The sequence below is a fragment of the Xiphophorus hellerii genome, chromosome 13 (genome assembly GCF_003331165.1).
Source record: "Xiphophorus hellerii strain 12219 chromosome 13, Xiphophorus_hellerii-4.1, whole genome shotgun sequence".
Taxonomy (NCBI): domain Eukaryota; kingdom Metazoa; phylum Chordata; class Actinopteri; order Cyprinodontiformes; family Poeciliidae; genus Xiphophorus; species Xiphophorus hellerii.
Window position 1 is genome coordinate 1,813,183 of NC_045684.1, and position 17,023 is coordinate 1,830,205.

The 17,023-nt window shown below is 38.1% G+C and overlaps 1 protein-coding gene across 2 annotated transcripts in view; it reads right to left on the reverse strand.

The window, feature by feature from the left end:
- Positions 1–11,532, reverse strand: part of LOC116731350 (hepatic lectin-like) — a 28,709-nt gene extending 17,177 nt beyond the window's left edge. The window contains exons 1-7 of one of the 2 annotated variants that reach the window (XM_032581086.1): positions 11,324–11,532; positions 11,162–11,227; positions 9,422–9,562; positions 9,032–9,112; positions 8,691–8,842; positions 8,447–8,583; positions 7,973–8,354 (exon numbers count right to left, since the gene is read on the reverse strand). In XM_032581086.1, the coding sequence (XP_032436977.1) occupies positions 8,159–8,354; positions 8,447–8,583; positions 8,691–8,842; positions 9,032–9,112; positions 9,422–9,562; positions 11,162–11,227; positions 11,324–11,381 (831 nt within the window). In that variant the 5' untranslated portion in view covers positions 11,382–11,532 and the 3' untranslated portion in view covers positions 7,973–8,158. Of the gene's footprint in view, positions 1–7,972; positions 8,355–8,446; positions 8,584–8,690; positions 8,843–9,031; positions 9,113–9,421; positions 9,563–11,161; positions 11,228–11,323 lie in introns of those variants that run through there. The other variant, XM_032581087.1, reaches the window with a different exon arrangement.
- Positions 11,533–17,023: the final 5,491 nt, after the last annotated feature.

A 17,023-nucleotide genomic window follows, 5' to 3' on the forward strand; every position in this document is an offset into this window, starting at 1 on the left:
TTTTATATTTTAATCTCATCTCCCAAAGAGAATATCAGAAAAAAGTTCAAATATTTTGTTGTTGCACATATAGTGAAATATTTCAGGCCTTTTTCTCTTGTAATGTTGATGGTTGGAGCTTACAGAAAATTAAAATCCAAAATGCAATGTGTTTATAAACGATAGCATGTTCATAGAAGGTTGAGTGGAAGGAAAACGTATCCCAGCAGCATTGAGGGGATTGTCTAGCAGAATCCTTTAAGGAATCAGAACTAATCAGTGACCCAAATCCTGTTTTCAGATGAAAGTAAAAGTTTAATTTCGTTTGGAAATCAAGGTCCCAGAGTCTGGAGGAGACCAGAGGACCAGAGTCCACATGGCTGAAGGTCAGAGGGGAGGTTTCTACAGCCAGTGACCATCTGCTGGTTCTGGTCCACTGGGTTTTTTAAGTCAGACATTTTGGAGCTCTTCATGCTTCCCATAAAAATATTTTGCTGATTTCTACTTCTACGGAAAGGATATTTGCATCATTTTTTATGCTTTTAATACTGGACAAACCTCTAGAAAACTTTTCATTGCCTCTGCCTCCAACCAACAGCATGTAGATAGTTGGTTCTGCCAGCTATAGGCTAATATAGCAGAACAGCCTCTACTGATGGGTTCTCCCTGGATACTCTGGTTTCCTCCCACAGTTTAATAAAATGACCAACTCGGCTTCATTGGTTCCTTTAGATCACCGTCTAACATCAGTGTGTTTACGGTTCTCTGTGTCAAGGTGTAACTTTGTGTTGCACGTTGGTGGTGATGAAGAGGAGCGGAGGATGGGGGCATAAGGTCATGATGCATCCAGTTACTGGAAGGACTTTTATTTTCTACTGCTAAGAATGAAGCCAAAACTTACATGTGAACGCCAGACAGTCTTAATCAATAATTAGGATATACGTCCTGATCAGACTTTTCAGATTAATAGCACCTTTTGAAAATAATCTTTTAGCAGGTATTAAACATACTATGAAATATAAACATGTTAAAACATAAGTAATCTAATTAATCTATAGAATGTCTTTCACTTAGTCATGAAACTGCTGGCAAAGGAACTTTTCAGTCATATTCTAATTTATGGAATCGGCCTGTTTGATGATTGATCTGAATATTTCCACGTTCTACGAACAAATGATGCAATTTGTTCGTTTTTCTACAATTTGAAAAATGTAGAAAAACGGGTGATTGTATTATTTTTCTCTCAGTGTGTCAGTTTAAAGTCACACGTAAACTCGTTGCCATGGCAACCAATAAACCACAGCCCCGGGAGCGCAGAGCACAGATTATGTTCAAGTGCATCAGGAATTAACATACAAAACTCACAAAAAAAAAATTTCCCACACAAAAATGGACATAAAAACACCAAACAGAACATTCTGTCCTGCAGGTTTATGTTTTTGAATTTCCATTTTGGGATCATTACTGATGCCTGAACATCAGCGGTGGTGGATTAGCTACTTAAACACCTGCAATTCCTAAATTTTGTGTAAATTAAACCGAAACACTCCGAACTGCAGCAAGAGCGCATGCTAAGGTGATACAAGTTAAGCTAGAATAACTGACCTACGCTCCACTTTCTTCATATATATTTTTTAATTAAAGCTTTTTACTGACCTGTGAAATGTGATCCATTTGGACCTGGTTATCTTGCTATCGTAGTGTTGACAATTAATCTCAAAACTTTGCGTCTCCTTCTCAGATTCTTTACTTGATTGAGTCATTTCCGGCCATCGATATTCCTGCAAGTTACATGATGTCCAGTCCACTAGATCACTGAGCGGACTTTCCATTTAAGTTTTACAAAGACATTTTAGAAATCGTTTCCTGGTGCAGCTGCTGCAGAGTTACATAGATGCAGGCGCATAAAGAAACAAAGGCTGAGGAAATATTGGTGGGTCTGTCCCTATCCTGTCCCCTTTATGCCAGTGTTGGTGGGGACATGTCCACGCCAGTCCAACAGGAAGTTACGCCTCTCTGTTGTCCCATGATGGACAGGTGTCCTGTCCAGGGTGTCCCGTCTCTCTCCACTAGATGGCGGTAGTCTCCAGCCCCCTGTCACTCTGTAGTCATGAATGAATGGATGGAAGAAGACAACATTGATGACAAACAGAAACCTGATGTGATGCTGAAACAGGAGGCAAGTTAATCTGATATTAAAAACATTATCAAACTAAAGAAAAAATATTAAGAAAATGAAAAGGAAGAACAGAATCACAAATAAAAAGGACGTTCAAGTTTATCAAATGGTGAATTTTTAAAATAAATGATACACAATTTACCAAGCAGGGTTATAAGCTCAAAAGGAAATAAAAACAGTATATTTTATGAGCTGAAAACATCACATAAAAACACAAAAGTAAATAGCAGATTTTTATTTAAGCTATAATATTTACAGAAAAACATATTTTGCATATGTTTTTAATCTAAACTCACCATTAATGTGTCGTCTCATTATAAATATGTTTAAATGTTGCCTCACAGCATTTTAAACAATCACATAAAACATAAAGGTTAATAAAAGAGGCTGATGCTGAAATGATCTTTCCTCTCCTGTTGTCTCCATTTTCAGAATCGTCTCTTTTACAAAACAACTGAGAAAATATGAAACCTCTACAAAATCTGTCCAAGCTAAATATTTACAGAGAAACACGTTTTGTGCAGCGAACAGTTTTATATTTATATGAACAATAACCTAAGCTCACGATTAATGTGTCGTCTCTTTATTTACCAAGCAGGGTCATAAGCTGAGAAGGAAATAACTTATACTAACCTACCAACCCTGAACAGGATGATCTAGTTTACAAACTTTAGATCAACATTAGATTCTTTTTCTTATTTTGCTTTGGTTTGTTATTTTGTTTGTATTTCCTTTTAATTCCTGTAAAACATTTGCTGAAAATGTGCTATATAAATAAAATTACATTTACCTTTATTAAGTTGTTTTAATGCTGCATGAGTTAAAATAAGATAAAAACCGGAGACAGACATTAGAAAGAAGAAACACACTGGATGTATTTATGGATTCATCTAGAACTGAACTGTAAATGAACCTGACATTATTTACACAAACTCTGCATCTTTACATCTTCTAGATCTTCTACATTTGTGTGAAAACATAAAAAATAATAAATTCACAAAATAAATTCTCTTCATTCTCTTTGGTTTTGGAGCTCAGACAAAATTTTACAACATGGTGGTTTAATGCAGATGATGCCTGTTGGAGATGAGTTAGTGTGAGTCGGGTGCAGCGATGGTTTTGTTCACACTACAATGACATCCTACAGGCGCCCAGGCCTCACACACACACACACACACACACACACACGCACGCCCACCCACACACACACACACACACCCAAACACACACACACACACACACACACACACACACAAACAAAATGTCTATCCAGTTTCTGGAGTTTTCTCACAGACACCTTTTTGAGAATTAGAACAGAAAACATCAAACCAACATTTGAGGCCTTGGGATCCTCCTTTAGTCCCCATTGTTGCTCAGTCTTCTCCCTCTGGATGTTTTTGCTCAGAACCTTTCCAGTCATCAGGTGTGTAACTCCAAAAATTTAAACTAAAAGATTAAAATCAGAAATACCTGGGATAATAAACACGACTTCAGCTGTGTGAAAAACTAAGATGTTTCCAAACCAATCAAACCTTTTGTCCAGAGGTGATCCGTCCACCCAGAACCATCTGCCTTCTTCCTCTGAGTCCGTCAGTCTGATCCAGAACTTGTCCCAAAAGTCCTCCATCATGTCTCCCACTCTTCTCGCCAGAAATGCCTGAACAGAAGAAATTGACTCGGTGATGTGTTTCTGTGCTGAGATGAAATCAGAGAGAAGCTGAACCTGCAGCAGTTTCATACCTGCTCCTCTCTGCTGTGGATCTTCACCAGGTCTGATCCCAGATCAGCGCAGGAACGTCTGCTGTCAGTCCAGGTGGATTTATTGGTGTTAAAATAATAACAGTTGTTTTGGTTCAGCTCCCAGCCTGGTTCACACTGCAAACATGGGGGTTCTTTAAACGTAATAAAAGCAAAGACCTTAATGAGTCAGGAGGAAGGAAGTTATTGATGATGGTGTGATTATGTGTCTTACTCATATTTACTGCAGTTGGAGGAGGAAACGCAGGAGGAAACGCAGGAGGAAACGCAGGAGGAAACGCAGGAGGAAACGCAGGAGGAAACGCAGGAAGTCGTTGGCAGGCTGAAGGAAAAAGCAGTGGACATTTATAAGTTCATATTGTTTCAGAGATCAAGTCCAAACATTTCTCCTCATCAAAGTCACAGGAAATAAACATCCTGTGTTAGAATTAACCTGGAGAATACTGAGAAAATTACAAAATAATCTAAAGTTACAATCCCAGTTTCAATGGAGTCGACATTACGTAAAACAAATAAAATCAGAATTCAACACATTACAAAGATAATATATCTAATGTTCAAATTATTGTACTTTTGCAAATATGTACTTATTTGTATTTTGATGCCTGCAACACGTTCCAAAAACATTGGTAAAGTTGAGGAAACCAGTCGTTTGGAACATTTTACAGGTGAACAGGTTCACTGGAAACAGGTGAGAATCCTTAATGGGAACAAAGAGAGGATCCCTGAACGGCTCAGCAAGGTGGAGCGAAGCGCAAAATTCAAAAACTAGCATCTGTTTATTTGTTCATTTATCAGAATCCCATTAGTTTCCACCGAAGTGGTTATTAATCATCTTATCCTGCGTTTATTTATGGATTACACAATGTCCCAGCTTCATTTGAATCGGGCTTGTCGGCTCTCAGGGAAACTTGTACATGTTGGAAATCTCCAAACCCTGACAGTCTCACCTGAGATGTTTTCCCTCAGAGCTTCATTCTCCTCTTTCATGAGTTGGAGACGTTGATTGGACTCCAACACGACAAGCTAATGACAAAACGAGAAAACAGATGGAGGCAGAATTTTGTAAAGATGTTCATAAAAACCATCTAGTTTCTGTTTTGACCTTCAAGTATTCAAAGTGAATCTAATGCCCCATCAGGATGAACTCACAGAGTCTGTAGACGATGAGAGCAGCAGCCAGCAGACCGACCAGAACCAGCAGGACTGCTCCCCCTGCTGGCAGCTTGGAGGTTCTGCTTGGGTTCTGTCGACGATTCATCATGCAGGCGCTTCAGTTCCACTCTGAGAAACACAATTTAGTATTTTTACATTATGTTATCATCAGTGTTATTATTTCACCTCTGGTTGCAGTTAATTTCAGAAAGTTAGTGGATTTATTACAAATGATTGATAAATCAGATGTGATCCAGAGCCAACCATATACAACCGGCTCCATTCTGCCACACCCTCATGTTTCACCCAGTGTAGAGAGGAACTTTTATTAACTGTGAACTGATCAAAGATAAAACCCGTAGCTCAAAACCCCTAGGAGTTGTATAAATGCCAAAAATGGCCAAAATTTACCCTATGGCCCAAAATGGCCGCCTCCTGGTACATTTTAGGACAAACCTCCAAGAGACTTGTTGTCTTGACTTGGGTTGATCTGCCTTTTGGACCAACATTCAGATCTCTACCATGTACAGTTTAGCTTGTCTCAGCATAGGGGGCGCCGTAGAGTAGCTTAGCCACATCCACTATCGTTTCAATTCAAATCCAAACATTTCATGTGGGGAACAAATTTCTCTGAATTTTGGTGAGTTTTTGAATATGTTAAAGCCTCTAAAAAATGTGGAAGAATAAGAAATCTTGTGATTGCAGTCGGCCGTCAGAGCGCTTTCGGTGCTGAGGCCTGATGATCCAGATGATCAGGTATAATATTTTATAGATGCTCTATATTATCTCTTTCTGAAAGAAATCATTAATGAATTGTTTTAGGTAACCTTAAAATGATAAATTGGCTTAAAACTTTCAGAACTTTCAGAACTTGGTCCTGGGTCCAAACGTGATGTTTCCAGATTAAATTCAAGCTCATTTTACATAAATGACACAGTTTGGTAAAATAAACACCCCAGACATTCTCTGAGCATTATTTGGTCAGAAATATTTAAAAACTCACCAGAAACGTGTCCTCTGTCCTCTGCAGGCGGAGCAGAATGATATTTATCAGAACATCTTCGCTCTTCATATCTAACGAAGCTTCCTGTTGATCTTCATCTGCAGCTTCCTCCCACATGCCTCCATTTTCACTTATTATTTTTTAAAGCCTGTTTATTAAGACTCTGTGATTATAACCTCCCATCTCATTAATAATCATTTCATTTTTATTGGTCTAAAAGATGAGGACCCGTGTCAGGATGTCGGCTCGTTTGAGTTGGTTTTGGGTTTTGTTCATTTCTGTGCTGCTTCGTTCCTTTTCCTTGATTAGATCGGCCATTTTGGTTCAGTTGTTCCTTAGTGATTCTAGTTTATTAGGTTTATTTCTTGTGTCTGGTCCTTTCTTATTTACTCTACTTTAATTATGCTTCTCAGGTTTAGTAATTCTTTAGTGTTAGATATTTTTGTTCAGTAGTAAACCTCCCAGTACTTCAGCACCTCATTCTCAGTTCCTTGCTGGTTTCTCCCATCACTTCCCTGCTGCCATTTTCCTCCTGGACTCCTGTTTTTGTTTCCTCTCTGGCTCCCTGTGTCTCCTGTTATTCTGTACGTTTTTCATTAAATCATTCTTTACCAACAAGCTGCTTCTTCCTCTCTGCATTCGGGTTCTTCATCAACCGACCTGCAACATGACACCCATGGTGATGTTTCTCTTTTAATTTGACTTTTTTCATGTATTTCTGACTAAATATTTGGTGTTTGAGGTCAGAGATCTTTATACACACTTACTGCCACAGAGCACAAGGCCGGTCCAAAGCTATCTGAGGCCCAGGTTCAGGTTGGGCTCATCACCCACCACAGAATCACTGACCCATTTATTAATATGCTCAATGACAGCACAGAAGATCAAACAGATCTCAGTTATCAGTCTTATAAAAAAAGATTATCCTAAAAATCTTAATTTTATTATAAAAATTCTGATTTAGACCAAATCTTTTTCATAATATTCATAACTTTTAAGTTGAGTTATTTTGAGGTTTTGGACTGAAATTTCAGATTTTTAATATATTTTCACCAGAGGGAGCTAATTTATCAATATGTATTCAAAATCATTTCTTTTTTGCCTCTCCTGTCCGGCTAAAATAAACAGCCATAATAAAACAACACAACGAGGTTTGGGCCGACCCTGGTTCCACTGAACACAAATATCAGTTTTCCAACATGGCGGCGTCCAAGCAGAGATGGTTACATTACCGCTTAGAAACATCAGCTTGAGCTTTATTTTCCATAAGTAAACTCCACTTTCATGTGCTCAGTTTACGTAGATAGATTTTAAAATAAAGGTTTTTATCATGTTGATCTTTAAAGAAACATGAAGTCGTTGAACCTCAGAATATCTTCCTGCTTCCTGCTGATCCTGAAAGATGTTCTTCATCTGCTGCCTCCTCCCACATGCTTCTGTTTGACCTTATTTCAGATTAAACTTCCATAACCTCAAAATGTTAAAAGCAGTTCATTCGTTTAAAGATAGCTTTGATATTTTTTAAAATGTGTTTTAAATATTCCGAAATATTTTCACAGGCATTATACTCTTTTATTTTATCTATGTTAGCACCTACTGTATATCTTTCAGTTGTTCTAAATATTGACACAAAATCAATTATTAGCAATCTGATCCAGGTTTAATAAACCCAGTTGCAGCTGCTGAGTTAATACATTTACATTCCCAGTAATGATATTTCTGAGTTTCAGTCGTGAAAGCAGATGTGCTACCTGGATAACGGCCGTTTTGCAGACGGTGTGTCCTGGTTGCAGATCAGGTTTGTGTTGCCATGAAGGGTTTAAAGATCAGGCTCAATGTGTATAATATGTGATCAACTGGATTTAGTGGGAACAGCAGTCAATATGACAGGAAAAATGTTTGTTTCATGTTTTATTTTATTTTATGGGTTTTGCCTTACAGCCAATGAGAAGAAAAATCATTCAATTACATTTGGTTAAAGTTTCTGAATTTATTTTCTTTTCTTCATCATGTCTGAAATAAATCTCTAAATGTCACATTAACATTGTTGATCCTGAATTCAGATGTTTTAACTGAATTGATCTTTAGTGACAGAAACATTGAGACACATTTGCTGCTTTCTCACAAATGCTCCTGAGAGGATCATCACAGGATGCATCAAACCAGTAAATCGGTTCTTCTTCTTTTGTTTTCCTTTCCATCCTCACACAGTCTCGATCTTTAGCAGTTTTATTTCCTCCATGTTTGTTTCCAGGTTGGTCTTCACTCCAAAAACTCAGACTGTGATTTAAAACAATAAAAGCATCTTAAATAAAATAAAATAAAACCATCACAAGTTGAAAAACACCAGGATATTTTCAGAGGAATCAAACCTTTTATTCAGAGGTGATCCATCAACCCAGAACCATTTGCCTTCTTCCTTTGAGTCCGTCAGTCCGATCCAGAAATTCCTTGTTTCATTTATCTTCATGTGATGAATGAAGCGTCTCAGTTTCCTGCACAGGAACAACTGAACAGGAGAAGTTGATGAAAATGAGATTTTTCTGAGTTAAGATGAAGAATCATGATGATGAGATGAAATCAGAGAGAAGCTGAAGCTGCAGCAGAGTTTCATACCTGCTCCTCTCTGCTGTCGATCTTCACCAGGTCTGATCCATGATGTTGGCAGGAACTTCTGCTGTCAGTCCAGGAGGATTTATTGGTGGAGAAATAATAACAGTTTCCTCCATATAGCTCCCATCCTGCTTCACACTTCAGAAATGTTTTATCTTTAAAGACAAAGACTTCAGTGAACCAGGAGGAATAAATCTCTGTAGATGTTTGTGTGATCTGGAGACAGCAGGAGGCGTCTTCTGTCCTGCAGCTACAATCTAACTTCCTGTCTCTGTCAGTCCATCAATGTCTCTTTAACTTCATTAGAGGACAGAAATGAGACAAAGATCAGATCATGGACTTACTTTTATCTGCAGAAGGACATGTTGGAGGTGGAGACGCTTTGCACATTTCAAGCTCACTGTGGATGTTTCTGTTGTTCATTTCTGTTTAGAAAAATAAAAAGTGTTTCACGTCAGTCTCCCTTCACAAAGTCCTGCTTAATCCAAAAAAGTCACAAATAAATATGATTTGTCAGGCAGCGCTGAATAAATCTTTATGACTGAACCTTGAAGACACTTCCAAAGATTTTCCCTCAAAGTCTCAGAGGTCAGGTACGAAAGGAACATCTCATTTTTTGATGAGAGTCAAATTATGAATATTTTACGACCCGAAGCGACCCGCATGAAACCCAGGAAACCCTCCATGGTTTAATCATTTTACTGGATCAGTTTGTGTTCAGCACTGAGACTCACGGGTGACAGAGAGGGCGATGATGGCCGCCGCCAGCAGGACGCTGAGAACCAGCAGAGCCGCTCGCTCTGCGGTGAGTCGAGGTTTTATCTGACGTCTGGGTTGAGGTTTCCTCATTTCGCTTGAATCAAATGGTTGAGAGTCTGAGGAGACACCAAGACGGGTTCATTATGTATAATAATAATAATAATAATAATAATAATAATAATAATAATATACAGTTAAGAAATAGAGCTTCAAAGCAATGCTTACTCCACACGTTTCTTAACTAAATCTTTTCAGTTTATGTTGCTGACAGAATCGTTGGAATAAACAATTCCTATAGATTTATGATCCTATAGATCATAAATCCTATAGATTTATGATCTATTCCATGTTCACCCTTTTAAATTACAGACAGAGATGCTGTTAACCTGGTAGCAACCAATATTCCATATTTTTATAAATTACATGGATGTGCAAACTCTGACATTTTGCACATAATTAACAGGTTCAGTTGTGAAGTGAATCCACCTGTCAGTGTCCTGCTGTCTGTTTATCTGCTGTTCTCTGCCCTGCATGTCATGATTAGAGTTTTTCTGTGTGTTTATTTTAGGTTTCTGTGTCTCTTGAGTCTCCATGTTGTCCTGTCTTCCCCCTGATTGTTCCCAGGTGTGTCTCGTTCCCTGATTACCCTCTGTGTATTTAATGTCACCTGTGTCTCTGTGTCTCTGTCGGGTCCTGGTTGAATCTGTCTTGTCAAGCTGCCATGCCAGTCTGCGGTCAGCTGTGTTTTCTGACCAGTTGCTACCAGTGTAAAGTCTTAGCCTTCTGCTCTCAAGCTGCCTGGATTATCAGACTTTTGTTTTTCTGGAATCTACATTAAAATCATCTTTTAATCTTTTCAACCTGGATCCTCAGCGTCAGTCTCACCACCTACTTCCTCACTTCTATGACACTGCATTCATCAGCTTAATGTACCTTCACTTATTTAATCACTTAATATTATTGAACATGGTTAATCTACATGAGCAGCCCCAGTATTTTTAATTCTGGCTCAAACGGCAGCAGTCAGTTATAAAGAAAGCAGAGAGTTATAAACTACAGCAAATGTTCAAAAACAATCCCAAAGATCAGTAATAAAGTGTGAAGAGTTTTCTGTATTAATAATTTCACTCTTGTCTGAATCTTCCTCTGGAAAACATTTAAAATGTTTGAATTTTTTTGTTTTTTGCAGCATTTAAACCTTTCTGGAAAAAAAAGGTTCAATAGTAAATAAGCTCATCAATGCTGAGACAGGAGATATTTATAACCATTCTGTCAACAGGAGAGAAGAAAATAAACTTTAGACAGAAGAGTCACTGATGGAAAGAGCAGAAATTATGACTTGCTGTTGGTTTCCACCATAAGAATCTTAAAATCTGAGAGGAAACAGCAGGAACATGACAGCAGCCTCACAGGATGACATTAACTTTGAGTTTAACACGTCGATCTTTTCCTCGTTTCAAAGACCAGAAGCTGATTTCATCAAATGCCTGCGACTCACAGATATTTATATTCAATAAAAAAAATGCAGTCAAAATGTTCCAATTGGATATTTTTACTCCAAATTTGCATTTTTAATAGAAATACTTTGGCTTCTTCATTAAAATATTCAGCATTTTTCAGCAGAACACAGATTAAATAAAATAATGACATTTTCTTCAGTTATTTCCTCTGCAGATTAACAGATCTTTTACACACTCTTTATTTTTTCTACTTACCTTCTGTGAGTTTTCTCTGGCGCCTGACTTCAGAGTAAGTGACCTCTGGCGACAAACGAATATCAGCTGCATGTGAGGCAGAAATCAGTCAGTTTGGGTCGACGTCTGACAAAATGTAACTTCTTAAACATTAAATCTGCAAGCAGAGAAAGATGAACTCACCTTTGGCCCTGGATTTAGGGAGCTTCACATCAGCGTACGTTACCTCGGCAGCGGCCATGTTGGATCTCTGAGCCTGACGGAGAGGTGAAGTTCAGAAGTCTGGAGGATTCAGAGCGGAGTGACGGCCGAGCTGCAGTCGGGTCGGAGCGGAGACGCTGAATCAGCGGAGATGAAAGTTTGATCCAGTGTTGAAGGCAGGCTCAGCATCAGAGCTGTGAGTTACCTTTAGTGGTAAATGATATCAGTGACGATGATGAAACAACAGGAAGCAACTCTGTTACCACAGATGAAGTCTGCTAGTAAACACCAAACCTAGTTTCCATTCCACCATTTTTAAGACATATCTCTACTTCCTCCGCACGTCCTTTACCTCATTTAAAATACTCAAGTAATGATTTTAGTTTTATGATTTCACAATTACAAAGCATTTGTTCCAGCTGACAAAGGTTTGTTTCCCCTTCACCAAGTTAATATTCCTTAATAAAACTTTCAAACTCATTACGGTTGTGCAACAGAAAGACTTAAACCTCATTATCTGATGTTTCTTCTTGACTTCAGTCATGAAATTTGTTCCTTAGTTCTGAGGGAACATGATGAGTCCAGGTTTATTAGTTCAGCACATTTCAGCAACAAAGTTGTTCAAATGATAAAATAAACACAAAAATTATATTGCAGTGGCAAAATAAAGAAACCAAAAGGCTGTAATCCAGACCAGCATTAATTAATGTTTTTAATCTAAAGCTAACCAGGTTGTTTTCAGCCTCGATTTAAAGGAGCTCAGAGTTTCTGCTTGTCTCTTTACCTGCATGTCTTCGCTGAATTACACGTATAGTAGGATAGCGAGTTAACAGCCTGTGGTTGACCATGAGATGAGATCAGCTAGTGGAAAAACAGACGGTGAATTTCTCTCACACACCAAGATCTGTAGATTAAGAAATCTAAACTCCAACCCACAAGATTAGAGTCGAGTTTAAAATGCTGAAGAAGCTTATCAGCTGAAAGACGAGGCTGAACTGCAGGAAATGTTCAGAAATGTCAGTAAATAGAAGCAGATAATCGACAGAAACTGAAGAAATGTAGCACAAACTATTAACGTTTTACTCCCATGAACAGTTCATCATGTGTTTGTTTTCTGTTCTGTCTTCTCAAACCCTCGGTGGGTCGTGGCAGAAATCGGCTCATACTGGGCCAGGTTCTGGTTCTGGTTCTGCTGGAGTTTTTCCTCTCCACTGTCCCTGTGTGCATGCTCTGTATGCAGGACTGCTGTGAAGGCGACAATGCAACTCAGAGACTGTTGCTACATTCTTGTCCAGGAGGAGAAAATGCTGCAAACTGATGATTAGATCCAATCTGCCTGGTTTCCTTCTACAGAAACTTTTAAAGCTAATTTGAATAATTAACTGAGCTTAATGCTCTGATCAGTAGCTGTGATTAATTGGACTGTACAGTGTGTGACTGAGTTATTGGCATCTGTTGTGAATTGGTGCTAAATAAATAAAGTGAATTGAGTTGAATTTCTACCTGCCTGATGTTGGTCAGGACTTTGGCAGCAGCATGTTGGATGAGCTGCAGCTGCCTGATTGATTTATAAGGAAATTTACATAAACTAACCTACTGAAAATTAAAGCATTCAATAATTTTTCAGGATCCTGGTTGACAAAACATTGTTTTAGATGATAATAACTTATTTATTGAGACTTTGTGGTTGCTACACCAAATGTTTGATATGTAGGTTACGAGAGCCTGAGCACAAATGGCCTTCATGGGAGAGGACCAAGTCCAGAACGCTGCAAAACACAAATGCAAAAACACACAAGTCTGTCTGACATTAACAAAAAAAATCTCAATGAATTCAAAGACTTTAGGGGATCCATTTTGTGGATTGACGGGACAGAAGTAGAACTTTTTGCTGAAAGCATGACGGTCCTGGATGACCTGATCTAGGTGACAGGATGATGAATTCTGCTCTGCAGCAGAAAATCCTGAGGGAAAAGATGCAACCATTAGTTTGTGATCATTAACTCTGACACACTTATGTTACACAGCAAGTCCAGGTCTGAATATAGAAAATAAAATAAAAACAAAACGAAGATCTTGGAGCCTGATCCAGAGTTAAACTCCACTGAGATGCTGTGGCATGAGTTTTAACTATTCATGCTGAAAAACACTCCAAAGTGTCTAAGACAATTCAACAAAGCTAAAATGATGCTAAAAATTTATTCCAGATCTCAAACTCTTGACAGCAGCTGCTGCTGCCAACAGAGGAACAACCAATATTTATGGGTAACTGTTATTGTATTTCTTATGAAATGTATCAAACGACAGGAAGCAGTCCAATTCAACCTGATTTATTTCCCCTTGCAACATGCAGAGAAAACACAGAGTTTGGTTTGAGCTCTGAGCTTACAGCACAGAAACACTTTATGTGTCTGCACAGGCAGATAAGGAGAAATGGGAGAGAAGGATTGTTAAACAAAGACTAAAAGTTTTTCAACTTGCACGTTCTAAAATATAACTGCATGCATGGTATCACTCATTCGTATCATTATCTAAGTACAGAATGCTCTTCTTAATTGCTCTGCATACCTAAGACCTTTGAAATAAAAATGTCCTCTTCATACCACAAAATCATAATCACAAAACGCAAAGAAGACGTTCTGATAATGGTAGAGCAATAAAAAATAAATACAAAGTCATGCAGTTGTCATTAAATGAAAAGAATCATATAAATACAAATGAGATATATGAATATTTGTTATATATTTGAATAAAACTTGAGACAAAATAATAAGGTTCAAAAACTGATTACAATAAAAAGTAATGATAAGGTTACATCCCAAAAGAAAACTCAAAGCAAAAACGTGATGCTAACAATTCATAACAATTCATAACAGTTCATAACAGTTCATAACAATTCATAACAGTTCATAACAATTCATAACAGTTCATAACAATTCATAACAGTTCATAACAGTTCATAACAATTCATAACAATTCATAACAGTTCATAACAGTTCATAACAATTCATAACAGTTCATAACAGTTCATAACAGTTCATAACAATTCATAACAGTTCATAACAATTCATAACAGTTCATAACAGTTCATAACAGTTCATAACAATTCATAACAGTTCATAACAGTTATCACAGTTTTCCTCCCGAGGAAAAGCCAGTGTTTATGTGTGACTGTTATTTTTGTCTGGTAGGTTTGAATGGACTGATTTCTTTAGCATTAAGTAACTGGAAACTTATTTTTGTGTTTTCTCAGAGTTCGGACTCTGAGTCATTTATAAAACAAAATGTTGTAAATGTGAAATGTAACAAAACAGCAAAACAAAGCTGTAACATTTAACCTGGGAATTCATCTTATTCAACTGAAAGAGTCTGTAACAGCTGATCCAAACTGATAACAGAAGAAAAGCAACATTGAGATCAAAAAGAAAGAAAATCTGGTATAAAAATATTATGCATAGAAAATGCAATTAACATCACACATTAATAAGGCTGCTGAAGTCAATAAAATCATAAAGATGTAATCTCTGCTCTCATTAACAGGTTCTTTTTTTAAATATACCTCAGAAAAAAACACACGTATTTTTCTGGTTCGGTTTTTTCTCACAGATGCTTTTCTGCAGGTGATCACAGAATCGATCAAACCAACACTTCGGATCGCCGTCTCCTTTCCTCCCCATCCTCACACAGTCTGCATCTGGGATGTTTCCACTCTTGTCATCAGGTTGGCCATCAATCCAGAAATGTAAACTAGAGAATGAAGAACAGAAAGACAAAGTTTACCCCAGCAAGTGAAATTCTGCAGACCAACATATTTCCACTTCAATGAAACCTTTCGTTCAGAGGAGATCCGTCCACCCAGAACCACCTGCCTTCTTCCCCTGAGTCCGTCAGTCCGATCCAGAACTTGTCCTCATCATCCACCATCAGGTCTCTCAGTCTTTTGTTCAGGAACATCTAAACAGGAAACGTTGATAAAATAACTGTGAACCTTTTCTGTGAGATGGAGAATCAAGATGATGAGATGAAATCAGAGAGAAGCTGAACCTGCAGCAGAGTTTCATACCTGCTCCTCTCTGCTGTGGATCTTCACCAGGTCTGATCCCAGATCAGCGCAGGAACGTCTGCTGTCATTCCAGGAGGATTTGATGAAGTTGAAGTAATAACATTTTTCTTCATATTGGTCCCAGTCTTTGGCCCATTTCAGGCACATTTTATCTTTAGATACATAATAACAAAGATGTCAGTAGCTGAGTCTCACCAGACACGGATTCAGCGGGAAACTGAAGGGTTTTATTTCCAACTGCACCACAGATCACAACAGAGAATCTTTGTTTGAATCATACCCTATCGATCCTATGGATCTTTAGATTTAGTCTCCTTTACAGTCCATCATTACACATTATTGGCATTCCCCAACATATAGCTCTAACTTTCCAGACAGGTTTGTTTCCATCAAAACATTTTCCCTATCTGGTCTTCCTTCACTCATGACACGGCCGGCCCTGAAATGAGCCCATACCAAAACTTATCACTAACATCAGTGTAAGACTCCAGCTCAGAAAAACTGCAAACGTCTCTGCTGTCAGACATTCAGGCCTTCAGACTCTGACTGTCCCACCTGACTGATTTCTCCTCAGAGCTTCATTCTCCTCTTCCAGGGTTTTGATGGTTTGATTCATTTGTATTTTATCGAAAGCTGATTGGAGAAGGAAATAATAGTTAATGTAGTTACATAAAAGTGATCATGTGAATTTAAACCTCACAAGTTTTGTCTCATAAACTGAAATCCAGTAAGAATAAACCATCAGGATGAACTCACAGAGTCTGAAGATGACGATGAGAGCAGCAGCCAGCAGACCGACCAGAACCAGCAGAACTACTCTCCCTGCTGGCAGCTTGCAGGTTCTGCTTGGGTTTTCACCTGAGGATCATTTAGAGCAGAACCGGATCAGAACCCGAATCAGAACATGTTTTTACAATGTGTTTTAAATGTAAAAAGCTTAGATATGTTCTGAAATTATTTTAAGATGGTTTTCTTTTTAGAAGAGGAAGTGACATCACATTATCACAGTTGACAATGATGCTATGAAAAGAATAATGATGTTTTGCTTCACATGTTTTAAGTCTTACTAAAAACTGTTTCTTTCAGTTCAAGTGATTTTTCTCTTCTCACCTTCACCAAATGTTTCTCCAAGGTGATCATGAAGTTTCTTTACATTTTGTAAAATCAGACGTTCTAGATCACAGATTTTTATGCTGCTGACATTAAAAACTTGTCATGTTCTGTGTTTTTCTGTGTATTTATTTAGTTTTCTGTGTCCCTGAGTCTTCGTCTTGTCCTGTCTTCCCCTTGATTGTTTCCCAGGTGTGTCTCGTTTCTGTGATTACCCTCCCGTGTATTTAGTGTCACCTGTGTCTCAGTGTCTCTGTCGGGTCCTTGTCAATGCGTGTAGCCTGTTGCTACCAGTGCTGAGCCTTTGCCTTCTGCTCAACTGTGCCGCCAGGTTTTGTGGACATTGGAAATTATTTGAGCCTATTTTCACCATTAAATCATCATAATCATCTCATCTGGGTCTGGTGCGTCTCCCTCACCGCTTCCACCACAACAGTTCATGACAAAACTACCACCAAAAAGAAATATGATGTGTGATTAACTTTGTTTCACTTCCTCATTTTCTGTAG